Below are 27,843 nucleotides of genomic sequence, written 5' to 3'. Positions count from 1 at the left end.
TTTGCCTGCGGTACGTGTGTGTCGTTGAAGATGAACGGTGTCACGACATGTGGACCACTGGAACTGGTTCGAACTACGTCGGAAGGACACTCACAGGCATGGAAGAGCCCGAGGGAAAGTCCATCTGTATCTCCCATCCGTAACTCATGGCTATCGATGATGCAACAGCTGAAAGTTTTGCAAACATTAATGGTCTCGCTAAACATTTCATGACATACTGACATTGACCGGCGTACTTGCGACAAACACGTGGCTCTCGTGATCGTGCGTGTTTTGGGACCGAATGACATTTATCGGTTAACGTCCTCCAGGGTCGGTTTTGGGGCAGGACGGAAGTGTTGTTCAAATATCCAAAAATAAGTCGGCCTTTGGCGACGTGCTCTGAATCACATCGTTGCGATACGGCGGTACGATTATCGCATACGCTGTAGCCATACCTATGCCCTTGTGCGCAGACGGAACGGCACCGATCGCCCGATTAACGGCGGGCACTGTAATCTAGCTCCAATTGTAGCTCTTCGCGATTACCCCGTGAGTGGGTAGTGTCTTCTCTAATGATTTCCTTCGGCATTTGCGAATCGCTGTTGGATGGAGGCTTTCCGCCTTCATCATAATCAGCCTTGTCGGGGGTCATTACGCGGGCAGTAGCGGCATGACAACGATTCGATTTCGCCACGTGGGGTCACCGAAGCAGTCGCCGCTGGTAATCAAATGTGTATCGAAGGCCAAGCTCGTCAAGCTTTGTTTTCGCCCATGTTGGCAGAGAGTTTAGCTATTCTAGAGTAAAAATGGCACAACAAACACAATCGCTAAGATACGAAATGGTACAACTTTTTTTTTCTTCATTTTTGTTTATTTTATGTCATTCCATCCAACATTCATACAATATATACCTGTGCAATGGACAGATGTAAGGTGAAAGGCAAAATGTTCAATTCACATCATGTAATAGTACACCAAATAGGCTATCAGCGCTACGAGAATTGCCAGTAGCCCGCCGACCACAGGCAGGTTTAGCTTGCCGTCAAAATCATCATCCGTTTTTGCAGGACGCCATACGTCCTCGTTCGGACGTTCGTCCTCCTTCACAACAGGCACTAGCTCGACATTACAGTTCAGGTCTCGCGCCGAGAGCCTAACGTCCAGGGTTTCGCAAATCCGGCTTAACGGTGTTTCCACGGCTTCCTCCGGGAATAGGTAATCGCTGAAATGCACCGGAAATCCTCCTTGGTTCCGCAGCGGAAAGTAAATGCGACGCGGCAACTCGTTCAGCGTGATCTTATCCTGCGGCGTATCTTCAGTCTGAACCAACGAATCACAGTGAATTTGAATGCGCGACATAAGCGAACGAACAATATCAGCAACGATGAAGCGCTCCGCTTCACCAAAAGTGCATCGCGAATGGATGTAAATTTGGGAGCTAACAATACCATCGAATTTAAGCGTCCCTTTGAAATGCTCTATCTGGGTTTCTTTTGGAGAAAGTTCGGTCGCCTGGAAGTAAAAAGTAACGAATGAATTTTGTTCCAATCATTCCACCTGTTGCACCTCGCATCAAATACCTACCGACGGAAGGTAGATGTTTACCAGGAACTTGTCCTGATTTTTCATCGTCAGCACGCCTTCCACGGTATCGCCGCTCAGTTTGGGAGCCCCATCGAATAGAATCTTTGCGCCTCCTAGTTGCTCCTTGAGCCTCTTGGCACACTGCGTGAGGTTCGCCTCCGTGTCGTATTGCTCGCGATCGGTACTCTGATTCAGGGGATATACATCGTCCGTTTCGAAAAAGACATTCAGCTTATGCCAGGTCGTCAGGCGCTCAACAAACTTCCAATCGCATGGTTGCACGGTAGGATTGTCCGCCGCCAGAGTAACCGTTTTGCAGATGTGAGTTTTACTGCTGGCCGAGTAGTACAGTACTAGCTTTTCATCCTTTTCGAACTCATCGCATGTTCCCATGAGCAATGGATTAGCATCAAACGTTGCCTTTAAACTCATTAAAATAAACTTAACCGACGATAGCAATGTGGCATCCTGGAACACGTTCTTCGGATGGATTACAAAGATGCCAAGCACGTTCATTCCTCCAGGGAGCATCCTCGTAGTATCGAGTGCATGCTGAGATGCCACGGTTGCGTCCAATTTGTTCATCTCATCGCTGTCCTCCTCATCTTGGCCCGGGATTCGGTTGGCATGCAAAATGTAATCCTTGCCACCAGCAGACGGTTGTCCAATGAGCAGACCCATGCATATTCCTGCCTTGCGACTGAGGGCTCGCAGGTACTCCTCTACGAATGCTTCGCACAACACCGAACGGCCCATGTTGGCACCAGCAACACTCTCAAAGTTTTCACACAATGTAACGGAAAACTTGATCGAAATTTAACATATGCTGCAAATGCGACTCCTTTCACCAACGTGTCGATTTTCCCGGCGTATGACGTGTCGTGTTTAGATGATCATAGCCTTTGCTTCTCTTTATAATCTACGATATGACACATTGAGTACAAGAAACGCACATGGTCTTTTGCTCATTTCTATCGATATAAGAGCCTATACTGGAAAAAAAATGTTTCAAATCAATTAGTTTGAATTGGATTCAAAATTCTATTAAGGAACTAACCTATCCAAAACAATCGCTCTGCACAGCTGCGCACACACACGTAAACAATGTTAACGTCAAATTGGTCACGTCAAAGTTTGTTTTCCTTTATGCCAGTTTATTTGCTATAAAAAGCGCTACAAGTTAGTTGTGCTATCGACCGCAGCACCCGCAAGCGCTAATTATTTATTTTAAATTTATTCTTTCACATCTCACAAAATGAGTCCAATTTATTACACATTTTTTGTACATAACATATATTTGTTCTTTACAACAAACTCCTAAATTCAACTCTACGGTCCTTAATCGCAATAGCAAAAAATATCTCTAATAATGTTGAAAAAAAAACGGAAGATCGAATGCTGCGCTAAACGGAAGACACGCTGTATAATTCTGTAAACCTGTAATTATCACTTTATTTCTTTAGACAGTAAATAAACTATACACAGTAATCGGGCTTATTCGCAAATAAATAATTATCAAAGATCCTTGTTCGTCGCGTACCGGTCCTTGGTGAAGGAACGTTCCGACAAACTTTCCTGCCGGGTGCCACCGCCACCCCGTTCCGGCACATTGCGGTGCTAATAAGTTAATATTTCGGAGAATCTTTAACTTTCCTTTTCCACTTCCTCCGGCACCCCTAGATTGGGAGGGATGTTTTTTTCGCTTTGTGTTCATTGCTCACGTTCGACAGTTTCCGTCGCAGTTGATCACGGACCAGATCCAGTCGACGTAGTTGGGCACCTTGGTGTAGATTCCAAACTTGTTCTGCTTCCCACACCCATCCCCGAAGCTCGTAATACCGTAGATGGTCCAGGGACTGTTCAACTTGGTTGCGTCACGGCACAGCAACGGACCCCCAGAATCGCCCGCACACGTATCGATCCGCCCGCGCTTGTGCCCGGCACAGAACATATTCTTCGTGATAGTGTAATCATGGTACACGGCTCGACACCGTTCGTTCGGTACGATCGGTACTTCCGCTTCATGCAAAATGTCCGTTCCGGCGTCATCGTTATGGCGCTTCTTGCCCCAACCGATGATGGTACACGTGTGTCCGGTTGGAAGCGCTTGGTACCGCTCCGGAAGGCACGAATACCCGATAAAGTTTGACCGTTCCACTTCTCGCGGAAGTTTTAGCAGCGCCACGTCGTTGTCGACCGTTTTCTTGTCATACCGCGGATGCTTAATGCTCAGCTCGACCCGGAACTCGATCTCCGTACCATCCGCTTGATGAAGATTATGCTCACCGAGTCGCACAAACAAACGCTTCCGTACGCAATGCGCTGCAGTCAGGATCCAGCGCGAGGACACCAACGTTCCACCACAAAACGCCTCCTACAAAACATTCCAAACAGAAACAAAGGGTTAACATGGCGCTTACGGTCTGTTTCATGAGCTCCTGTGCGTTATACCTTAAAACGGTTCAAGATTGCCACCTGCCAAGGCCACTGTCCCCGGCGGCTCGTCTTTCCCCCGATGATGCGCAGCATATTGTTGAGATAGTTCTTCTTTGGCTTGTCTCGCACCATCGGCAAACCGCAGGTCAGCTGCTGCGGCATATACTCCGGCTGCAGAATGCCCCGCCGGTTGGAGAAGATCTGGGCGGAGATGGTGTTAGGAATTGACACCGAATCACTCCGATTCCAGACGTTCGGATGTGGTTTTCTCGGTCTGGTGGGTCTGGGCGTTGTCGTCGTCGTCGTGGTCGTAGTCGTGGTGGTTGTCGTCGTGCTAGGAGGCATCAGCGGAATAACGATGTTGCGGCTGTTCTGGTACAGCTGGTTACCGATCCACTCCTCACAAAAGCTGCCCTCGGTGTAGCAGTAGGCGATCTCACGAATCACATCGTTCCCGCAAAAGGAAGGGATCCGACAGCGTCTGTAAGAGGAACATCAGATTTTGTGAAATGTTTGATCAACAACCCCATTAGAACAGAGAAGAACACCTACTTCAATCGTCTCGTCGTGCACTTGGCCGTACATTTCGTCCATTTGCTCCACTTGGTGTACGGATTCTCCACCTTCCGGGGCATCTCAAAGACGGCCTTTTCACGTGCTCGTTTTTGATACTGCGCCGGTCCCGATCGGACCATACCCGACGGATCCTCGATGGATTTGTTCGGTTCCTGATACAACACCTCCCGTTTCGAATGCCGACTTTCCGTTGCACCAGTCGTTGCAGTCGAGAACGAATCCAACAACTGCCGCTGGTAGCGCTGAGTGCTGGAGGAAACGTTCATCACCTTCGGTACGATCGTTTCCGTGGTCTGACGAATGACACCGCTATACCTGCTGGCGTTCACATTCGGAATGATCGGACGCCAGTCCTCCTGTTCGCCATTTTCCGGGTCCTCTTCGCCCTTTCGGTTCGCGAATCCCGTCCCATCACGGTACAGGTGATCGTAATAATCCTCAAAGTAATCGCTCAGCTTGGACGGAGGCCTTCGCGGCAGATGATGCTGTTGTTGCTGATGACGTGGATACTTCACAAACTTGTGTGCAGCCGTCTCGTACCCATTATCGTAGTGTGGAGCGAGCCCAAAGCTCGGCGACAGGAGCCGCTTGTCGTCGAAATCGTCCAGGTTGATCAGCAACGGTTTGCCCTTCATCATTTGCGATAGCAGCTCTTCCTTGCGATGGAACGCAGGATATTTCGCGGACGGACTCTTCAGTATCACGTAGTCAGTGTCGCTGTCGGAATCGTCCCACTCGTCGTCCTCCTGGATGATGATCTTTTTCTTCTTCTTGCCGTACTGCTGCAGCTGCTTCTGCACGTGCCCGTCGAAGTTTACGATCGTGAACTGATTCAGCGGATGAGCCGGCGAATGGTGCTCCTCTTTGATATCCTCTATGTGTACGGTCGGAATGGGTGGAATGTGCAGCGGTACGCAACTGCAAGGGAAACAAAAAGCATTGTTTAAACAAAACATTTTTTTTTCAGCCCCGTATCGCGGTAGTTTTCTTCCTTACATGTTCTTCGGGCAGATTCGCTCCTCCGTCTGGATGTGATTGCCACATTTTCGCTTCGCGATGCAGTAGCGTTCCCGCTTCTGGTGGCAATAGTAATCGCACGGCCCCCATTTGGTAAACGGTGTGTAGAGGTGCGGATTGAACCGTCGCTTCCGGTGGGACCAACCTGGCGAGCCTGGTTTAACCCGTCGCGGTACAGGATGCCTGCGATGTTTGATGATTTTCTTCACCTTCCGGTAGCTTCGATCGATCTCATCATGATCGGCAACGCCACCGGAATCGGGGCTATCCACGGCCACCGGTGGCTGCTCGGGGATGAAAAGCTGCGGCCGCTGTGTCGGAAGCTTCCGAGGGGTGAGTTTTGGGCCAGCATTGTCACTTCCGGCCTCGATGGGCCTTATCAGCAAGCTGCTACCTAACAGCGCTGTCGACTGTTGTTGAGGAATACTGTAAGTCTGCGGAGGCCAAAATCACACAAAAAAGAAAAATGGGGGTTAAAATCTACCAACCAACCAGAGGGAGATCCGTAAAACAATTGCTTGTATTTCTCTCCACGCGACAGCTTAACGAACGCAAAGAACCAACGAAGTTATTACGGTGTGGGTGTTTGTTGCTTAAACCCTGAAATCCCCATTTATCTTGCCGATTGAGTACGGCAAAAAAAAAACAATACGACGGTGCGTTGGAAGAATGCATCGTACGCGTTGCGGCGATTTTTCACCGGAATCAACCCCCGGGTGCCGACCAAAAAAAAACTGACAATTGTCACCACTCGACCCCTTGACCGAGCTGCTGCGTGCCCGAAAATGAAGCCAAGCGATGAAACCATCGCGATCTGAAGCCTTCCAGCCAACAGGGAGACGATCGGCGGCAGATAGAAGAACCATTGAACGTCCACCATGTCCGCGTCCCAAACCGCGAGACCGACACACGATGGTCCAGCGAGGAATGGGCGGAAGGGAAAGTCCACCTCAACTCAACTTGTCGCGCCACAAACGCAATCGGTTTGGTCTTTTTGTCGCGTCTCTGGGCTCATCCAAAGGAGGTTTAGTTGCTTTTACTCCATTCAATGGACGATCGGCCGCACCATGCGGGGCTAAGAAAGATTCATGAATGGAGATAGTACCCTCCCACCCACCCACCGACGGGAAACCTCTCCACAACCCACCCGAATGAATGATCGCGAATGATCGCACCAAGCCAGCAAAACAGGCGAACAAACGTCGGAACCCCTTTTTGGTCGTGTCTTCTCTTGCGGTTACAAAATCAAAACGAATGAAACCTGCAAAAACGTTCCACCGTAGCGAGGCATGAGTTAAGCCGACCAGAAGTATCGAGAGTCTGTTGATCTCTCTTGGGGAAGCATAAATTTTCAATGTTTATCGAACATTAAACGATCGTCCCCGTGTCGGTAGTCCGTGCGTACTTCTCGCGTGGCAGGGTTTTGGAGCCCGTTATCAGGCCGTCCATTTTGCCCGCTGGCTCAGCCCGTGGGTGCATTCCGGCACGATCCGAACAGGTTGGACCTTGCACTGCAACTTGCTCCCCTAAATGCCCGTGAATGGGGAGAACGCGCACTCCACTTTGGCTTCGGCCGGGTAAAGGCGTCTTATCTTACTGGGCGCTTGTGTGCGGCTGAGTATTTATGTGCTACCGCAAGTTTGACCACTAGACACAAGCGACGATCCCAATGAGCGGATTTGGCTTAACCTGCTGTAAGAGCCCATCTCCCGGCCGCCTTCCAGCGTGGAAGCGAGGGTGCAAACGAGGTGATGAAGACAATTTCCGTGCCATAAAACTACAATTAAGTCACAATCAGGTGACGATAAAGTCACAGACACACGAGACGACGGCGCGAGACGTGCGCTCGAAATTGCTCAATAACAGTGTGGAGTGGGTCTAGTTCCGAGTTCGTCGCTTCTACGGCGTTGAAGTCACCGGTAGCCCGGGTGCGAGTCGCCTAAGCGAGCCAACGTCCAACGTGTGGGCCGTTCATGATGGAGATGATGGTGGTAATTGTGCCGTGGGTAGCCGATGTTGGTGTGTGGATGTGTGCGCAAGCATTTTACTCTACGGTGCATCGGCAGGTGTGCCCACTGGTGAAGCTTCGCCACGTATATGTGGGTGGGGTCCTTCCAACCCAAACCATTTGATCCTGCTTCAACTGGGGCTGACCCCGGTTCAGCTTTGACCGGTGGTGCGTTCGTCATCACCGGATTTTAAGCCGGTCGGAAAGTCGGAGAGTCAATAAAGTCATCTCGAATCGATGGGCCATTCGAGGACGACCGACGACATCAAAGATCGTGGAGAAGCGACCATTTTCAAGGATTAGATTTTAGATTGCCAGCTCGCGTAGTGTGGAGCTTACACACCCAGACCCAATAGCTAACCGAGTGCTTACTTTCCCATCAACGCGGTACAACACCGCTTAAACCGTCGATTACATCTGTTCTGCTATCGTCTTATGGTCGTTAACAATCCATTGAACACGCCGCAGTTGTAGTTACGACTATTTTAGCGATAGCAACATCTTCTTTAACGGCAAAACGAGACGGCTTCCTCCCACCAGTCGGACCCGGAGGGGGGAAAATATAATCCATTCGTCATTTCGATTATTCAAACCACAACCCACATTCGCGCCGCGCCATTGAAAAACTTCATTGATAATGGATTCCGGGGACGGAACAAAAAAATATATATATTTATATAGCGAGAAAAAAAAATGCTACATTCAATTCAAAGCCACGATCGAGCCACGGACCAAGTGAAATCCAGTGGGTGCAGGATTTGCATAAACGCGATCGTTGATATTGGACCGTCCTCCGACCGGCGCGATGTGCCAAACTAGGGAACGGGGACCTATAATTTATGATCGGTTCAGTTTCTAGGTTATGTTTTTGTTTGCATTTCGTGTGCCCGATACGACGCCGTGAAGCATCGCTGGACCTCCGTTGTCACGCCGCAGATGGATTGCGTTTGGTCGGGTGGATGAAGGAAATTGATTATCAACGAAAGACCACGGATTGTAATGTCCCCTTGCACGCGGGTTGCTTTTCCGTGGCCAGATTGCGCAACTCGCGCCACACTCACTTGTGAGGCGTATGGACGTCGCGTTGCGAGGTCTAATAAATCCAGCGTAATAAAAATCGCTAAACTACCGCTAACCTTCTCCATGATGATGTTAACGATGCACCGGTGCACTTAGCCATTCCCCTGCTCCCGTACACCATTTCGATAAGGCGTTATTTATGAGGTATGCAGAATCAATCACTGCGTCCTCCCTGTCGCGGTGCATACTCATTCGTTCATCGGGCGCTAGTACACCTTACGCTTGTTCGAATGCGGTTAAGCTTGCACATTGGCAGCGGATCTTATTAGATCATAAATTAGTCCTTTTCATCGAACCCCCCCGTGACGTGTAATAACGCGATTGCTCACAGCAGGTGCCACGGTGGTTCCTTTGAGGCCGCAACAAACTTAGCCAGCAGTTTATCGCTATAAAAGTACTCACAACATTGCGTTTCGCAAAGCAACCAAACCGTCGCTTTTAACGACGGACCACGCGAGAGATGGCTATTTTCCTAATTAAAATGTGACCAACCCAATTGGCCACGCACGGGTTCGCAGGCTTCAGGGCGTGCTGGAAAGGTCAATCCGGTGGCGCAGTTACCAACCGCTAACAATCCAATTGGCAGCTTGTTACCGGTACCCGCTGACAGCGTCATCGGCAGGCGATAATTATCGTAATTAGCAATAAATGATTCCGCGAATTCTGGCCGCTGCGTGATCTTTTATTTCCACGGGAACGCGAATTGCACCGCCAGCCGTGAACTATGTCATTTCATGTCCGCTTTCCGCTATCATTATCGATCGATGGCGGGAAGGCAACTATTCATTTGCAACACTCCACTTGGTGTGGTAATGTCGCAGAAGCATAGCGAACAAGTGAATTCTCTCACCCTGATTAGGGCTGACGTGTTGCGCAATGGCGCGCTGTGAACACACGGCCAAGTACGACTAGATTCCTAGCCCGAGGTGAGGTGACTCATTACGGGCAATCTGAATGTAAATTAGCCCGCGTTGTTCGCAGAAGCTGCGAGTACAAATGTAAAACAAGGAATTAAATATACTTCTGAAGAAGTCAATTTGGCAGATGCCATTTAATCTTAAGCCCTACTTAAGTGGGGAGAGGGCTAGCGTGTTATCTGGTTTAACCCTCCCCCGAGGGCACAATCGGAGCTGCTTCCACGAAACTTCACAACGCTAAATCCTCACGGATTGGCCATGTTTGCTCGTTTATGATAATGGACTCATATCTTTGCGTTGATCCTAAGATTAATTTGACGAGGTATTCTTGACCAACCGCCCAGCTTAAAATACAACGAACCCCCATAAACCAGACAGACGGTTGCGCTGGGCGGATCTTTTATTTATGGACAACGCAATCCTAGGCGCTAGGTGATAAGCCTAGCCTAGTCCGGGAAGACCAATCGGTTTCGCACGCACCATAAATTCTGTCACTCATCCAAGCAACCGTGTTCTGGTTGGGGTCGGATTTCACACCCTTCTATTAATCGGCAATTGTGTTGTGATGAGTCAAAACAAAAAAACGATGGAACGTCACCGTTTTAAGGAGCCAACCGGACGTGTGGTCCAACGTGGACCACAAAATCAGACCAACCAGAGGTCCACACACACCGACACACGGGGTCTGAAGACACATAAAACAGAATTGGCTGCCCACGCGCGCACACACCTTGACTTTTTCTGGCCGGCTGTGGCGTTTGGTGGAGACTGCGAACTTCTGGTAAGTTTCACACTGAGGGGGCTATACTGCTGGCTTGCCATTTTGCCATTCATCGACGGACCTGGGTTCATCCTGCCCGGGGTGGCCCCAATTTGGCGGTCCCATACTCCCCGTGGTGTGTTTGATTAATTCGATATCCCTCCCTATTTAATGGACCTCCCTGGGAGGCCAACTCGAGCAGCGATTCACCACCGGCGTCGGGTTTTCACCGGAAGCGAGAAGTGCACATTTGCTCCCTGTTCCTCGTGTATGTGTGTGCTAGTGTGTCCGACCGGTATTTAATTAGCCTAAGCTTCTGCGCGGTGATGCAAATTACCCGCGTCGAAGCGAAAACCGTATGTCGGCAATTTATAGCAGGCCAGCTTGGCAAAAAACTTTGCGCACACTCACAATACCCGACGACCACCAGATTAATGGACGCGTCCCATTCTGGCATAATATCGTCGCGTCGTTTTTATGTAAAATGTACCGAAATTAACGCCGTAAATTATATGGGCTCTGTGGTGTTTTGTCCTCCTACCTACCCCGCCGAAGCGGAAGACACCACCAACCACTGCTGCCTGGCATCTGAACAAATACATCGACAGCAGGGGGAGGAAAAAGAAAAATGGTCTCCCACCGCACGGCCCGAAAGGAGCGATTCATTCATAAAAACCTGCACGCCCTTGCGTGTACACCTTTGCGGTGCGGTGCGATGCGTGCGTGCGTGCGTGCGTGCGTGAGGTTACGGCCGCGGAACGCGGTTCCTCAAGCACGCGGAGGTGGTAGATTTGAAATTTGGAAGTGCTAGAAATTGCCAAACTCCCGGCGGCACAGCGTCTTATTTATTCGTTTCTGCCGTTTCGGTAAGCGCGGTTTGTTTGTTTCTTTTCGTGTTCGTTTTTCGGGGGTGGCGATGTTTGCCCCCCGGAGGGGGGAGGGAAAGGAGTTCGGTTCGGTTTCCAAAACGGTTCACCCCCTCCTCCCCCCCCCCAAAGATTGCGGTTATGCGACTCAGGCCATCACTCCACGCGGGAAGACACACATTCCGGGGCGCGATTGTCACGAGGAAGATGCCGCCCCCGTGGCTCTTTTTCCCGTGTGGGGGGGGGGGGGGGAGTCGGGTAGGAGGGGAGGGGGACTGGGTGGTGTATGCCGACGTGTGCGTGTGTGTGATTGAACTTTTTTCGTCAGCACACACACCCGAGGCACGGGCGGTTCTCGCCGGTAGGGTGATTATAAATCTTCGTTTGACAATCATTAGACTGTTTACGTTTGTTCCGAATGATTTGGCGCAAGGCGTGCGTGTATGCCGTCTGGAGTGGCAAGAAGAAGAAGAAGAAGAAGAAGAAGAATAGGAAGAAAAAGGAGCAGATCGCGCAACCAACGCAACGCGAAGTGTCACGCCGCCGGGATTGCCATATGGCCATATGGGCACTGCTCGATCGCGCGAGGATCGGTTCGATCCGGTGGGCGAACGTTGACGCGTGAATCCATTACGCCTGTTGGCGGAATAGTTTAGCCGATCGTACACCGCATTGTTAGCGAACGCTTGATGGGACACAATCTGCATAGACACGGGCACCGCCCGGTTCTTACAACGGCTAAGCCAGCGGAGGATGTCATGAGACTGTTGCCGCCTGCCGGTAGTCGTCTACGATCGATAATTGTTTCGAGTATGCAACGCCTTTCGATGCGATTAAACAAACAATTAACAAATCAAACCACAATCGCATACAGTCGAACGTGGCGAATTCTCCACCGCACGGTGGGTTTAGAAATCGCGTAAAAACAATGCATACGTCACGCTGCCCTTTTTACAACCCAACAGCACCAGCCAGCACAGAGGAGTACGTAAACTGACAGTGCCGTGAATGATTTATGAGACCCGTTCGAATAAATCATGGCTCCAGCAGGTCTCCGCGTGGTGCATAATGCTGTCTTGGGAGTGGGAGAGGTTCGACCAGCCGTCTCGGACGTTGTGTTACAGTGACACAAAGAGACACGCGGTCTGCAGGACGGAGGAGATGTAACTAACACCTCGTCGAAGTCATCGCTAAAAGTAGTTGTTCCCCGCGCATGGCCCTCGGCAGCAGCAGGAAATCGCCGCTGCTACAGCTTCAGAAAGCAGGTTTTCGTTCATTCATCGTCTGACGATCGCTACTGCACAACGGTCGGGTATGGATCTCGAAATCGAGCTCGCGCCCTTTTGTCTAGGGAGCGTTGTAGGGCTCGTGGACGTTGGAAACTTGCTCTCAAATTTTCGATTGAGCTAATTTTAATGCAGGAGAAATGCAGTTTTAGTGAAACGTGTTTCTGCAGCTTGCCTGTGACGATGAATTAGCGTTAATTGTTGGAAAGATCAGCTTTTCAATCGACAGACAGTGAATATCGACCCGTGGAGGAATCGAACCTCTGCCATCTGCTCAATTTCTCTGCCTCGAGCAAAAGTTGTTGCAATTTTTTTTTCGAACAAGGACAAGTTTTCGCGTCAGCTAGACACCGCGTCAATTTGTAGATCGAGTCTGTTGATAGAGCATTGTCAGAAAATATCGAACCATCCCGATGTTGATGTCGTACATTTTGCTTCCTCTATCACTTTCATCGGCCCCAAGATTCGGCGACCATCTGCGTATGTTTTATCTACTTCACGCCACACGGGACTGGTTTGTGGTCGTTGTTTTCTTCAACTTTCGCTAGGCTCTCGGGGTTTTTCACTTCCTAAAGCCCCAAATCCGATCCTCTTGGCGAGCTTTTGTTCGCATTGTCTCCAGCGATTCGCGATCGTTTACCAAATTTCTCAACCCACCAAAACCACCACCGACAACTCGTTTGCTCTCGTGGCCACTCTGGTCCCAAGGGCGACAACGCAGGTCGTTACTTTCCATTTCTTTGTCGCGTGTCGCGGACACTCTGAGCGAATGAAATATGTACCGGGAAACAGTCGCTAGTTTACAAACCGAATTTAAACCTCACGAATCGCCTATAAATCATGACCCTTGCCATGGAACTCTCGAGCCAATTTGTCCTTTCCAACCGGTCAGCTGTTTCTGCAGCCGTTGTTCGTCCCTTTTGGAAGCTCTCCGACAAAAAGGGCGGAACAAAAACGAAGAAGCCAGCCAGCGACCGTTTCTAAATGTTGCCGAAGGTCATCCGAAACGTAAACAACCCCCCAACTAGTTAGACTAGCGGTCAGAGAACCAACGATCGCTTTTGTGTTGTTGCCCACAACATCTTTTCGCTTCAAGATCACGAATTAGTGAACTCGATACGAACGACCTGAACGATGACGCGGATCTAACACCCGCCCCTGGTAGGTCACGGGAACGATTGAGGTGCGAAACCGTGTAAGAGAAAGTGAAAAACGATTTAATGTAGCGATCTCCTCAGACGAGAAGAGCGTCCGAGTGGTGCTGAAAGGTACGGCCATAAATTTATCCGTCCTCTTAGAACGGAAACCTTTGCATGTCGTCCGTGGCGCCAGTGCGAAGGAACATGTGATGAGGGGAGCATATTTCTAACCGGTCCGGTCTGTTGTCCGTTGGGTGGGGAGATGGCAGAGATCATCTCGGGAGGATCACGAGCTGGTCCGAAAGGCGCACGCCAGGCAGTCGTGTGCTCGCTTATAATTAGCCTTGAACATGACGCCAACATGACACGGGCGAGATAAGACAACCAACGGGAGATTCATTAACACCGAAACGAATTCCTCACGGATCACCGATGGTCAGGAATTTACATTTCGATCGCTTGCAATGTCGCTTACCTTTCGCATGCTCACTGCAGCTAAGAGACAGTAGCACGGAAAAGTATTGAAACTAAGCAAACAAGTCTGGCTTTGTTACACGTCGCTATTACACGGTTGTATTGCCTGTTTGTGCTAAATTCGTCAAATTATATTTGAATAATTTGCTTCTAATTCATGTTTTTATGTTTGACATTCTGAAATAAATTTAATCAGACCGCTCGTGGGAATCGCTAACGCGCCCGTGTGTAATATATGTAAATGTATGCATTTGACAGAAGAATTCAGCCAAACACATCTTCATAACCGTTTTAATCCTCCCTGTTATAACTAGATGTTCTAGAGCCTGTTGAATTATGTGCCTTAGCGTCGTTTTCTTTGTCTTGCATCAACATAGATACACCGCTAGGCGTCTAAGGCAACAATTTGTTGTCGCCCCGGCGATCCTTTTGCCCTACGTTCGCTTGACTTTCGTGACGTTCAAATGGGTCCAACCGGGAGGCCTCCTTCACCGCACCCGGTCATTGGCCGCTGGCAAAAATATGACCGAGCAGCACTCTCTAAAATCGCCAACTCGAACGAGTCCCCCCGCGCCATCAACGGCCCTTCCCCTTTCCCCCCCTTGAAGGGGGAGGGCGTGAAAAATCCGTACGTCGCACCGCATTAGGTCGCGTTTAGATCAAAGCCGCAAAAAGATATTGGGCTGTGCGCGTTTTGTGCGGCCCCACGGTGAAGACAGTTTTTGCCTGTCGGCGCGCATCGCTTTTAATGGGAAAATGGTGTTAATTTTGATGTGCTCTGCTTTAACGGCCACTGCCCATGGCCCCGTCGGCTAATGCGTGTAAGGTTTTTCTTTATTTTTGTCATTTTTTTTTTGCACTCCTATTGCTTCCCTAAATACACAGTTAGACACGGAGCTGACGACGATACGGTGGTGGTGTTGGAATAGCGGTGCAAAAGGAATAAATTCTACACGCTCCAGAACGCGCGCAATAAAATTCAGGATAAATTATTTACACTAACACCCGGTGGTAAAGGCGTGCAATCCGTTGCGATGTTCGGTTTCAAACGGTTGTCACATTTTCTGCAATAGCTAAAACGGCGCCCCTCTCATGGGAAAATCCCGCTCTAATTGGTGCTATAGATTAGTGATGAAATTTTTCCATCTAAGACACAAAAAGCGTCGTTAGCATTCACAACAACGCCGTTCAAGTTCTTATCAGTAACTCTCATCAATTACTCGAACGCGATCGCACCTGCGCACCCGTCGGCCTCGATCACCGCGCGATCATCGCCAATCTAATCAATGCACGGCGTGTCGTCAAATGGGTCTTCCCAAGGTAACCAAACGCGCGAAACCCCGGTGTTGGCATTTTGGGGGTACCATCAGAAGGCATGCTGGTAGCTCCCACGATCATTGCGCCCATCCATCATATCCAGCGAGGTTAGCCGATGTTTTGCTCCCTCGCGCGGTCGCGATCACGTGCGCTGTTTTGTATGCTCGCCGCACGGCACATAAATCAGCACGAATCCAATCAGCGCGTCGCGGGAAGGAGAGAAAAAAAAATCGAATTCAATCAATCCGGAGCTCATCGACCGGGAAAGCCGAATGATTTATGTAAATACACGCGCCACTTCCATCGGTAGCCCAAGGGGGGCATGCGATTGTATCAGCTGTCTCTCGCCCTTACGCCGGGGTTCAACCTCACGGCAATAATCGCGATGGCCAGCAACGCACGCGCTGGCGCCACAGTAACGATTCCTGTTCTCACATTTTCCATTGCCATTTTTTTTTTCTTTACGCCTTATTTTTTTTTTACCATCTGCCTCCGCGGACGGAACCGAATGTTGGCAAATTTCGAGTGCGACATGCAAATTTATGATGTCACTGATAAATTAATTTGACAGCTGCATTTATTTCAAACAAAACGCCGAGCGTCTCCCACTGCGCTAGACGGCAAACGCGGCTGTAGCTTTGAACGAACGGTCGGATGCGTCTGCGAAGCGTACCCGCACGTAGGTGTTACGCAAATTTATGAATTCAAATATTTAAAATGTTCCCGTTCCTGACGCGGGAGAGGCTTTTCGTCGTCTTTCACCCGCTTTCGTTTGCCGCCGATTATAGAATGCACACTTCAGGCTTTGCTTCTTTTACATTTTTTTTTCTTCCGCGCATACTGAGCATACGATGTTAGTTTGAGAACATTTCCTGCCGTCGCTGAGCGTTCGTCTCGTTCGTTTATCTCGTTTTGATCTGCGGATGTGCTGGCCCGTAGATCGTCTGCCGTCGCCGTCAGGGCCGAGGATCCTCGAGTTTAATATTTAACATTTCGATCTACACAAATGGCAATCAAGATTTCCCCTTGATCGAGATCTTGAACACCGACCGAGCATGGCCAGCTCTGTGTCCGCTCGCCCGCACGGACACATCGCTGATGTGGAGGATGTTTCAAGCCTGTGACCAACGTGCGCACGAACATCGTCCGGCCATGCTCTGCGTGAGGCTTTCGCTAATATTCACGTCCCATATCGCCGCCCGCCCGGTCAGCGTGGATGTGCAAATGTTGCGGCAGAACGGCGAAATTTGTATTGCGTCGCGTGAAATTTGATATCTCGAGCAGTGGAAGAACCAACCCCGCCCGGAGCACCTGAGGAACGCACGCCGATGGCCGGCTGCGAGACATTTCCGGTTAGTCCGGGTGGATTGGGTCCAATCGAATCGAAGGCAAAAGGTGGAGTTGCATATTAAAGCGAACTGGTTTCGCGCGGGTTGTGTGTCGCTTGGTGAGAGTTTTATGGCGCGCTGCTCATGGGCTCAATTTGTGTACGCCCCGGGAACGAGAGCATGCAATTAACATTCGAGGTTTTTATGGCGAATTTATGCTTATGGCCGCAATCAAATGATAATTTTTCGGAACCTAATTTTTCGGGCTATTGGTCAATGTGTCAGAACATGTTAGCGCTGAAATAAGTTTATTATATCATCCGATTTTGATTCTACTTCCACCGAAACCGACCAGCGCACTAATGCGAATGCATGCCGCATAGTGCATATGCTGCTGGTTCACCTTGGGAAGAAATGCCATCCCTGTGTTCTCAGTAAATTGAAAGTAAGCGGTTGCCTAAACCGCTCATATGTTTGCCGTTAAACGACGATCGCTTAGGTACGATAATCCAACCTACTCAGCGACCACCAGAGAGCGCAGTAGAGTAGAATAAATAATTGGTATCCAACCCTCCAGAATGCTACCAGCCCCCGGTTGGAACCCCTATTATCCGTCAACTTGATCAGTTTTCATTATCCGCTCTCCGTTTGGCGTAGAACACGTGCAGAGCACGCGTACGCACCCGGTTCCCTAGAGCTAGCATGCTTTTCCATACGCGACGCAACAGATTTATTGATATCTTAATGTTTCCCAGTCCAAACTGTTCCCGAGGCGAACGTTTTTCTTCACCGTTCTCCACCCACTGACAACATAATTCATAGCGGTAAAGCGTACGATCCTCCCTCCACGGCGACCGATTAATTGATGCGTTCAACGCGCGCAGGCTACCAGAGGAAACTCTGGCCCGCGTGGCGAGCCCTTTAGCTTGAGGGAAAACCTGAAATCGAACTCAAATGATACTCTAATAGGTTTTTATTCGTTCCTATCGACAACTTTTCCCCGCCGGGCCACGAGGACGTATCTTCTAGCGTACCGTGATGTGTAGAGGTCATCGATGATGATAGAATGTTTAGCCGTCCGAATGGGGGAGAAGTTTCATCCCAGGATGCACGTAAGCGTCATGAGACGTTAATGCCGCCCTTCACCGAGGTAGAGGAGTTCTGTAGAGCGAACGAACGAATCCATCGGTTCCATTCGTTCCACATTCCCGTGTTTAGCAGCATCGTCGGGTGCTATCAACGTACGATGGTGATGGGCTAAAGGTTTTAAAGTCGCCCTACGCACCGAAGGACTGCCTTCCCTTAGGCCCCGGTTCTCTCCCGCACCACGCTAGGGATATGATATATGATCGTGTGTTGAAGAGCTCCAACTCAACGCATTTGATCGATCGATCGCCGCCATCGTACTCTCGCACTCGCTGTGTGGTCCGACGCTACTTCAAGATCACCACGGTTCTGGAGGTTCTGCGATTTCTAGGAACACCCGGCTCACTGCATCGTGTGTTCACAACCGGAGTGATATTTATAGGCCGGCATTGTAGTCCACGGGCAGCTTCTCCAAGGCCGCACACTAGACCGCCGTTAAGATAAACTATGTCCCACCCAGTCGACCCGATGCTTGCCAACTTGTGAGTCCTCTCGAACCGATACACATCTCGATAGCGAGCTGGACATTCGACCTCGGTGCTTGGTCTTCCACCCCATCTGGATGGGGTTCTCTGCGATCCGTAATCGATTTCACAGCCACTTTCTTCGAAAGTTTCCTTTGGTGTCGGTTCGGTTTCCGTTTCCCCACACACCGGCCACAAGAGCGCCGCAGCCAGGGCGCCAAGGTTCATAAACAATTCAACGAGCGTGTCGCAGAAAGTGCCAAAGAAAAACCGCATTCGCCGCCATTGCGCCACCCACCGGCAAGCCATCAAAACGCCCGACGCGCACTCACCGTTGCTAATGCCCAGTTTGTTTCCTTCTCGCTGCAGCAACTGCAACACTAACTAAGAGGAGTAGGTCGGGTTTGGTCGCGATCAATCATGCGGCTCGCTTTCGTTACGCGCGTGGGACTTGCCGCATTCCGCACGCGGCCAGGCGACAACCATTGTGCTAACAATGTTTCGCGCCCATGATGCGGCGGGTGGTTTTTAATGCGAAAAACACTCATCGGGTTTTTTTTTTTGGAGAAAAACAAAATACCCATAAATTGTGCGACGCTCCTCCGTTGGGCAGCCAATGACGTGCGTTCTTTTAGGGCGTAAAAACACCCCACTTCCGGTTCGTCATGGCGTTAAATGGCGATCTTTTCCGGTCCGGGGGGCCCATTCAACGCGGTGACCAAACGAACCGTATTTTTGGCACACAGATAGCCCTTTTCAGGTTGAACAACATCATTTTGTGGCCCTTTGCGTTGTGCTTCATTACGTACACGGGTCACACTTTTTTGGGGAATTTTTATCATCACGCATGAGGGTGGTCTGCTGAGTTATCGCACTCTCATCGATCGAAGACGCTCTTGGTGTGGCGCGCATAGTAAGTGCACTTCTCCCATTGCACCATCGTTGGGTGACGCTGAATGTTTTTCTAAAAAAAAATTCCATCACGTCATCCCATGCCCACCGTGCGCGCGAAAATCGATTAGTATGCGGCCACTTTTCCCGCGGGACGATAGGCTTCGTGAAAATCCCACCTAACGCGCACGTCAGCAAACGTGGGGAATTCGAGCGAGAGTCCAAATCCGATCTACCACGCGGAGAAACGATCGTGACTGGCAGCCAGGCCGAGACACACGCGGTCGACCAGGAATGTGGGTTTTTCTGTGTGCGCGCGCCCTTCGTGAAGCCCTGCACCACGGTTGCATTTCGCTCTTCCCTCCGCCCTCTGGCGGACGGCACAAATATTGCAGAATATAATGAACCACCTCCTCGCTCGACGCCACAACCGGCGGCGACGTTCGTGCGGATCCCACCGATTTGCGATTATTGTAATAGGAACCAATCCATTGGAACCACCTTTTTCCCCCGTCCGGGGCAAGGCGACTGGTGCAGGCGGACGGCAAAAAAAACGGGCAATGCTTCACCCACCCACCCATCCACGGTACTGCACCACCTCCGAGCGGGCTAATATATTGCACTTTTAGGGTGGAACGCGATGTGTCGTACTTTTTTTTTTTTATTCGTCCCGTCTCTACCCTCGACTCACACGCCTCCGATCGCGCGAACAGGCGAACAACGAGCGAGCATTGTTTGTGATCGCGGCAAAAAGAGGAAGAAAAACGAAATGGGGTGGAAAAAAGGAGCAGCGCGCGGTGGCGTTTGTCTCGCAAAATTCAAATCACCCGTTACCGTGGATGCAAACGACTCTCCACGCGCTAGATGCGCCAGCTCTCGTCAAAGTTGATCGGACAGACGTGAGAATGCATAGGGAGGCTTGGATCGTTGGATGGGCTGTTAATCAAATCGAGCTGAAAATTGTTCTCAACACACACACACACAGAGGCACACCACCCCAAGGGGATCGCTTTTTTCTTCCTGTTCAATGTGTGGCGTGACGTTTAATATGAATGCAATCCTGCGCCGGGCGTGTGCGCGCTGAATCATTCGTGGCCCTTTTATACGGGGCTCGAAAGGAATTTTATGAGACGTTAGGCAAATATATACCCCACTGCTCGTGGCTCGATAACTTTGTGCACGATTATTATAACTTAGGAAAGGCGTTTCATAAAAGCGTCCATTTTCCAGTGCGCCAAGCGTGACGGGGAGAAAAAAGCGGTGTATTATTTAGTAGAATTCTCTCTCCGTTATGTGTGTCAAAATAGCGCGTTTCTATCGCACTCGGTCACGGTTTCCAGTGCGTAAATTTTAAATAATTCCATTAGGCGATCGCTAAAGTAGGCTACGCAACGGGGTTCATTTTTTTTCTGCTCTTCATCACCGCCGAATGAGGTGAACAAAATTCAATCATCCTGCTCCCACGGACGCACATGTTCACCTTTAAGGGTTATAATTTTAGCCGCGCGATTGGCGTGTGATTTTCTGGACGCACTCTGACCAACGGGCAGTCGTAAACATATCCCGCGCAAAGAGGCAACCTTCACTGGTCGGGAAAGACAAATTGATCCTTGCCGAGAGAAGGAGAGCGAGCGAGCGAACGAATGCCACTTACCCACCGTTGGCGTCGAGTGTAACGCATTCGAAATGAAAACGTCATAAAGTAACAGTTACCACTTTCGCGATATATTTATTCATTATTATTTATTATCCCGTATCATTACGCTATCGTTTGTTGCCGATATGGCTTTCAACGGTCTGCTCCGTTCGCGCCTACGAAACTCGCGTACGCGATGTTTTCCTCCCATCGTCGATGATAAATTTCGTTTCCTTCTGAATATCTTTCCCGAAAAAAAAACGTACCCCCTACCAGAGAAGATCGTACCCAACCACGGTCGCCATTAATCATCTTCGAGCAGTCCTCCCGTGTGCGATTCGGAGAAACGATGGGGAGAATCGAGAAGAGATATGTCAGCGGCTATTTAACTGGTCTTGCGAATGCGCGTGCTTGCGAATGTGAAAAATGCACGGTAAAGATAAAGCAATTGAAACGAGCCAAAACGGCTCGACAAGCCTCTTGGAAAACGATCATCTCCGGGACCTACCGCAACACGGACGCGCAAGATCGATTTTATGGGCCCGATCAGCTGTAAACGTTATTGCAAGGAACGTACACCTGGATCGCGTCGGGGTTTCGAGGACAGTTTTCCATCTTCGGTGCTAAATGACTTTCGTTTAACATTCCCGGAACGATCTCGCGAGAGATGCACCGACGGTAAATATGACCCATGTCGATGGGTCTCGCGATCGTATAATTAAAAGAAGTTCGTAAACACCCCTCTTTGGACAGATTTATTCATTGCGCATTCGTTTAAAAATTCATAAATTTTATTCTTACCCTTCGGGGGAGGGTGGCTGTGAGTAAACAAAGTGACCAAAAGGTTAAAACTTTAATCAAACTTATTAAAGAGCTTAAAACGTTAATCCTACATAATCGAAAAAGACATTGATTATTTGGCTACAATGTTTCCTTCATTTAATCGGACTATACTGTTGCCAAGGCCATGTAAACAGCTCAAGGAAATTATTACGACAGAATTCATGTCGTTCAAAGAAAATAATTAGAGATAATTTAAGAAACCTCCCTCCCTTCACGGTTAAAACTACATAAACAGCACCCATAAGCACACGCGGTAGTCGCCTGTCAATCTTTCCGAGTAAATAAACTAAATTAAACCCGCCCCGGTCCAGCAACTTTGTGTGGCTTTAATTTAGCTCTCCAAGAACCTGATATCTGTTCAGTGTAAGGGCGTGATTCCGCCTTCGGGGCGCACCATAACTCACCCCGGGAATGCACACCGATGTTGGGGAACTGATAAATCTCGCTCCGGGAAAAGCGAACTCTGGAATGAAATGAAAATAGTTCTCCTAATTGGTGTCCCACGATCTGCCGAATTTCTCACTCCACGATCGACGCATATGGAGTGAGCGCTGCAGTGGCTAGTGACATTCAGGGTGCCATCGTTTAGCAAGGGGAGCTGGCTTTTGAGAAGATTTGTAGCCATAACACAACCCACCTGCGATGATGGCGCCACGGCACTATGGTACGAAGCGGAGACATTCGGTAAAAAAGTGAGTGCCATTTGCTTACCAAAATTTAGAGAAAAAATACTACTTCTTTCAAACAATTTTACATGCTTTGTCTACTATAAAAAGCCCTGATCGGTAGTTTAATCGAATCATTGTCTTGTGCAGAAAACGGCACGTAATGTTTAGCATTTCTCTCATTAACTAAGACTCGAAATCGCGCGAAAGTGGCTGCATGCGTCCCGTTTAATGCTGCAATCTGCGACGGTAACAACGAGCTCCCTTCATTCGGCGGGCACACCACACCGGGGGCCATGGAACGAAATTAATCTTCCACCGCGCCTGCCGGGCTTAGCCTTTTATTTATGATGATTGGCTAAAATTGTTTTGACGTGTTTCGTCTAGCCACAATTATTTCCGTCCACGCTCACACGGCGTTAATCATGCTCAATTTAGATTGCACCAGGCTTGAAATCGAGTCTCCCATCGATGCCGCCTCTGAAGGAAGCGATCATCTCGAGGGGATCCACCTCGCGGGGGACAATTAGTCAAATTATCACCCGTTCAACTTGCGCTAGGACATTGCCCTAGTTGGGGCCCCAACAGTGGGAGTTCTCATTCTTCCAAAGCGCGTTTTTTTTTCTCGCTGTCCGCAGTAACTTTCCCATCACTAATTCACAACGGCCGGGTATTAACGTACCGGAACCGGAACATTTGCAACCAACTACGAGCGAGCGATTCCGACCGGAACAAATCCACAAACTGGCCCGCAAATGCGACCCTGGTAAAATGGAACAATAATCGTCTGGCCAGTGCCAGGCTGGAAGTGCTGGTCTTAATTACAGATTTGAATAAAAAAAAACGAATTGTTCTGGTTCATTACGATCCATTTCCACAGCAAGAGCGTGAGCTTTTTTCTACCGTTACAGCTGCATCAAAATTGCAGTAAGGTTTATCCTTCTCGAGGTCTACTTTCTTGTCAGAAATGGCAATCCAGGTCGGGTCACGATCACTAACGGAATCCGGCATTGATTATACGCTTCTACGTGAAAACGCTATAAAAACACCATCAAATAGCGTCGATTTGTCGGAAGTAATCGCGATAAAAAATATTGTTATTGCTCGTACGGTTTAATTTGGTGCTCTTGCGGTGATAACGTCGCTTATACAAATGGTGCGAAATTACCCTTACGAGGAGTGGGTCAGTAGAAAGTTTTCCTTTCCCATAGCAGGCGCAGCGGTTGAAAAATGTCTTCAGACCATATTGGAATGGATTTCAGAACAAACCGGACTCGTAAAGCAAGGTTTAATCATTCTTTTCCCCCAGGGGTCGCTTGGCGTTCGCATCGTGCCCTTCTCGCTAAGCACAACCGCCTAAGATGGCAAGAGGCCACGACCTATCAATCCGTCATAAAGCTTCATGGGCTTACTGGCACGTTAAAACGCTCAATGGGGCCAGGAGTAAGCTTTGAGCGAAATCCACACTCTGCTTCGCCCTACGCCACTAACTTGGAGCAGAGCATGATCGTTTGATTGTTCTGTCGTTGCAACAACTTCATAAAAAGGAGGCACACTTCCTGCACCACCATTCATCGACATCGTCTGAACAACGTGATCATCTTGCCTTAAGATGATGTTAATCGGCCTGTATCGTAAAGGGAAACCTGTGGGCCTCGGACCGGAGTAAGTGAGAAACGTTTAAGGTCAAGCATTTGTTATAAAGTTTTCAATCGCTTGACAGCTGAAGTGGTGTGGATCAAATCCTGCTTCAGAAGTGTTGCAGGGTTGAAGGTCACAGCAATTTCTAGGGACCCTTTGATAGGCATCAATGTGCAAATATTAAACTGCAAATCGGCTACAGCGACTAAGAATACCGTGAAGTTTGGCTTTGCAATACTCCGAATACATTCATCAAAGACGCCTATTTGAATACCTTTCACCATGATCACAGAACGCACTGTCTTCTAAAAACCTTCATAAAATTATGTCACCTAGAGGCTCCACACGGTATACCAGCTTAAGATTATCTCGTTTTTCCTTTCCGGGCTGCATCACGTTAAACAGGGGATTATTAGTAGTCCAGAACAAGCTTTCTGCCCCGGTTCTTGCCGGGTGTTTAACGCACCTTCGTCACAAGAAGCTCATAAACGCGAGAGAGAGAAAATACTCATAGCCCCACGCTAATTCCAGCTGGATCGTGTTTTGACGGGCGACTGACAGATGGACACATTTCTCCCACTATGGAGTAATGATGACAAACACCGCACGGGAGTGGCGGAAGCAAACAGCAATAACAAAAACAAACCGGAAGGGCACTACACTAGACCGCGTAAGCAAACATTTCGGAGGGAAAACCACGGTGGCACGCAGCCCCCAACTACTATCGGCGAGTATAGGCAACGACCGTTACGGGTGAAGCGCCATAATGATCGCGTTCCAGCGAGCCCTTTTGGGGCTGGCGGTTTCTCCCCTACGAATGGTTGCGTTTGGAGCAATGGGGCGAAACATTGGAGACAGAAAGAGGGCCAGCTATGGGACAGGTTAAATGTAGCATATCATGTTTCTAGACGATACCGTTCGCCCCAGTAGCATCGACTCTCTGCGGCCGACGTGAGTTATTGCCATAGTTACTCGCCTGATCGTACAGGGTACAATGTTTCGGGTGAGACAAAGGTGCATGCATTTAATTTCCTTATGGCATGGGAACGGTAATTATGCAGCGAAGGGAAAGTTGTGTCTGTCTGTTGAATAATGAGCTATAATTCAAGTTTTTTGGCGAACGCGATCCTCTGACCGATGACGTGAGTTGGAATTGCTGTAGCGCATCCCTTTGTCCACAGTAGTGTGTGAATTCCATTGTCGTTCAATGAACTTCCACCACGGTTGGCGCATCAGTTTATCCGATCGTTTACTGCTAACGAATCGTATCGTTCACTTACACCCTCAATAAATTCTCCCATTCAATGGACGTATTTATTCAAATCAAGCCATCCATTGCCATTTCTTTCCGACTCGGAGCGCTCCGTAAGTTCAGCATTCCACGCCTGGCTTGTTGAATAATTAAAAGTTCATCTGGGAAGCATCAGCACCTCTAGCCGGTACCACTCACCCAGCCTAGCAGATGCGGTTCCTGCTACGATCTGAAGATTCCACGGTTCATTTCTCGTCGGACAGTTGGCCTGTTGGAAGGGCATCGGCGAGCGACCCACAGGGCAATTGCAGCTGCATCACGAGCAACCGATTCGTTGCGTTTTCATTTGCAAATCAGTTCCTGTCGCGTAGAACACCAGCTTCAGGGCAACCCCTCGGGTGCAGCGGCCCGAACGTGTGACAATTAATTTCTTCTTGTCACGAAACATTTAAAATAAAAGAACCGCGAAACGCGAGAAAGATTATCTGGCGAAAAGGCGAGCATGTTTGGCACGAGTGCACGAAGGACTCGCCGGAAACGTTCAAGCGTGAGAACTCGTGGATCGTGAGAATGGTGCGATCGATGAGCACGGTGAACAGCGGGAAGCTGTCTGTTGTGGGCGCAAATGGGCTTGATTAGGGACATAAATTCATCGAATTATGCTCTGTACACTGTCGGCTTCATCGCTCGAGCAAGCGCGTCCTTAAAAGCCGTCCAATCTCATGATGAAACGGCATGACCGAACGGTGGTGTTCCATGATCACGACTGCTGCAAAGCTGAGTGTCTGAAGAAAATACCTACGATGCTGCTATTTGCACTCAAACAATATTTAAATGAGCGAAAAGTGCATCGCGTGCAACACCCCGAAAATGTAAAGGTAAATGTTTAAATACCCTAAACCAGAACTGAAAATGATTGATGATCAGTTATCTCATCCACCCGAAAAGGTGGCTCCCGGGGTGCTGAAAGCTCGGATCCGTAATCCATCAGCCAATATCGTAAACCGAGCACTGTTTGTGTAACATTGCGTGGTAGTATTCTTATCTGATTCTATCGCTTGCTTCGCGGGTGTACTGCCACACGCTCGTCGCTAGTTTAAACATGCTGCGAAACAGGCACATCTGGGGCAGCATAACCGCAAACACATGCATCCAACATCCCCCAAAACAGCAGGCAAAACCCTTACGGTGACATCAACTTACCTCGTGCACTGGAACCCATAAGAAGATCACTAGAACTGGCAAGCAGACGGCGGCTACGGCAGAGTGGCGCACATTATTCATCTTACGGCCAGCTGCGGCTTGCTCGAATCGGTTCTCTCTTTCTCTCTTTCTCTCTCAATTTCTTTCGCTTAAATCCTGGCTTCCTTCGACGTTGCAACGGGTTAGATCCTCAACGCTTCACCCAACACTAGCTGACGTGCAGGACACCACGCTGCCGTCGGACGCCACTACTCATTTAGAAACGCTTGTCACGGGCAAATTAGTTAACTTATATCTTCCACGCGCGCCCCGGTTTTTTTTTCGACTTACTGGCAAGCCTTAAGGCTTGTTGACGCCGGTAGCCCGCACGACACCGAGAACCGGACTGTAACGGCTGGCAGGTACTGTTTGGGGGTACCACATCTGTGGATAGAAGAAAAAAAGAACAGCAATGATTTATTCATCACGTTTTTCATGGAAATATTTTCTTCCGGGTGATAAGATAAGTAGAGCTAAACTATGATTCAAAGCCCCAAAAACACGCTTCAGTTATCGACAAAAGATAACCCTTCAGTACCGTAAGGCTTGTTGATCTGAAACTTGGAATTTCACAACTATCGATCCCTAATAGGGAAACGTTTTCAAGGTTCAGGCTTAATATTTTCTCGATTTAAAGTTTCTCCAACAATGTCCTTTACGCGTTCCTAACGGGTTGTACAGCTAACCACGTCATATACGATAGCGAGTAGCCTACTGATGTTTTTCCTAGCACATTCTCCTAAAGGGCACGACTCCATCGACATTCATAGTATGCGGAAGCGGACATTTCTCACCAGCCTGCTTATCCGCGATGACATCCAATGGCCGGTTGCTGCGGTACGAAGGTGCCGGTTTAAATGCTCGATCGCGATCTCGTTCCATTCGCACCCCGTAAATGAGTTGCAATCGAAATGGACAGCTGGAGGCTGGCGTTTCGAATCCCGCTACGTCACGCAGAACGCAGATTACCCGCTGTGCGGCCCACGAGCGGCTCTGAATAAATGCCTCTAAACGTGCATGATGCAACATAATTAACCACCCGCTGGGAGTTTGTGCGCATCAACACCCCACCACCGGGATCGGGTGGGCATTATTTGCATTTCCCTATTTATAATCGTTAAAACACCGTAAGCCGCCAGTGTTTACAGTGTTTTTATTGCTAAAAATACGCACCCGCGCGAGCGCCCTGTTGCAACGGGTTGGCCCTTTGAAGACGGCACGTTCTGCAGCGCATTATCTTCGGGCGGTTGTGCACCCGGAGTACTGGCCCAGAGCGCCACCCGCACCCGTGGA

General features: G+C 49.3%; 2 protein-coding genes across 2 annotated transcripts; both read right to left on the bottom strand.

Annotated features, from left to right (window-relative positions):
• Positions 1 to 856: 856 nt before the first annotated feature.
• LOC128723631 (protein odr-4 homolog) lies at positions 857 to 2,322 on the bottom strand. Its single transcript, XM_053817392.1, has 2 exons — positions 1,567 to 2,322; positions 857 to 1,494 (listed from the first exon to the last, which is right to left on the bottom strand). The coding sequence occupies exons 1-2, from the start codon at positions 2,320 to 2,322 to the stop codon at positions 937 to 939; spliced, it is 1,314 nt and encodes a 437-aa protein (XP_053673367.1). The 3' UTR covers positions 857 to 936.
• A 680-nt stretch (positions 2,323 to 3,002) lies between these two features.
• LOC128727606 (uncharacterized) lies at positions 3,003 to 26,592 on the bottom strand. Its single transcript, XM_053821535.1, has 5 exons — positions 26,512 to 26,592; positions 5,575 to 6,029; positions 4,555 to 5,496; positions 4,018 to 4,483; positions 3,003 to 3,940 (listed from the first exon to the last, which is right to left on the bottom strand). Exons 1-5 carry the CDS (start codon positions 26,590 to 26,592, stop codon positions 3,284 to 3,286), a joined length of 2,601 nt encoding a protein of 866 aa, XP_053677510.1. The 3' UTR covers positions 3,003 to 3,283.
• Positions 26,593 to 27,843: the final 1,251 nt, after the last annotated feature.

The sequence above is a fragment of the Anopheles nili genome, chromosome 3 (assembly GCF_943737925.1).
Source record: "Anopheles nili chromosome 3, idAnoNiliSN_F5_01, whole genome shotgun sequence".
Classification (NCBI taxonomy): Eukaryota; Metazoa; Arthropoda; class Insecta; order Diptera; family Culicidae; genus Anopheles; species Anopheles nili.
Note: the sequence above shows the minus strand (reverse complement) of the source record. Positions and strands in the feature narration are given on the sequence as shown.

Bases quoted from the DNA above. Each gene is read 5' to 3' on its own strand.
- LOC128727606 (XM_053821535.1), bottom strand. From the start codon at position 26,592: ATGAATAATGTGCGCCACTCTGCCGTAGCCGCCGTCTGCTTGCCAGTT. The intron at 4,484-4,554 runs GTAGGTGTTCTT...TTCCTCTTACAG, and splicing joins TGCACGACGAGACGATTGAA to ACGCTGTCGGATCCCTTCCT. The intron at 3,941-4,017 runs GTATAACGCACA...AATGTTTTGTAG, and splicing joins CAATCTTGAACCGTTTTAAG to GAGGCGTTTTGTGGTGGAAC.
- LOC128723631 (XM_053817392.1), bottom strand. From the start codon at position 2,322: ATGGGCCGTTCGGTGTTGTGCGAAGCATTCGTAGAGGAGTACCTGCGA. The intron at 1,495-1,566 runs GTAGGTATTTGA...TTTTACTTCCAG, and splicing joins TAAACATCTACCTTCCGTCG to GCGACCGAACTTTCTCCAAA.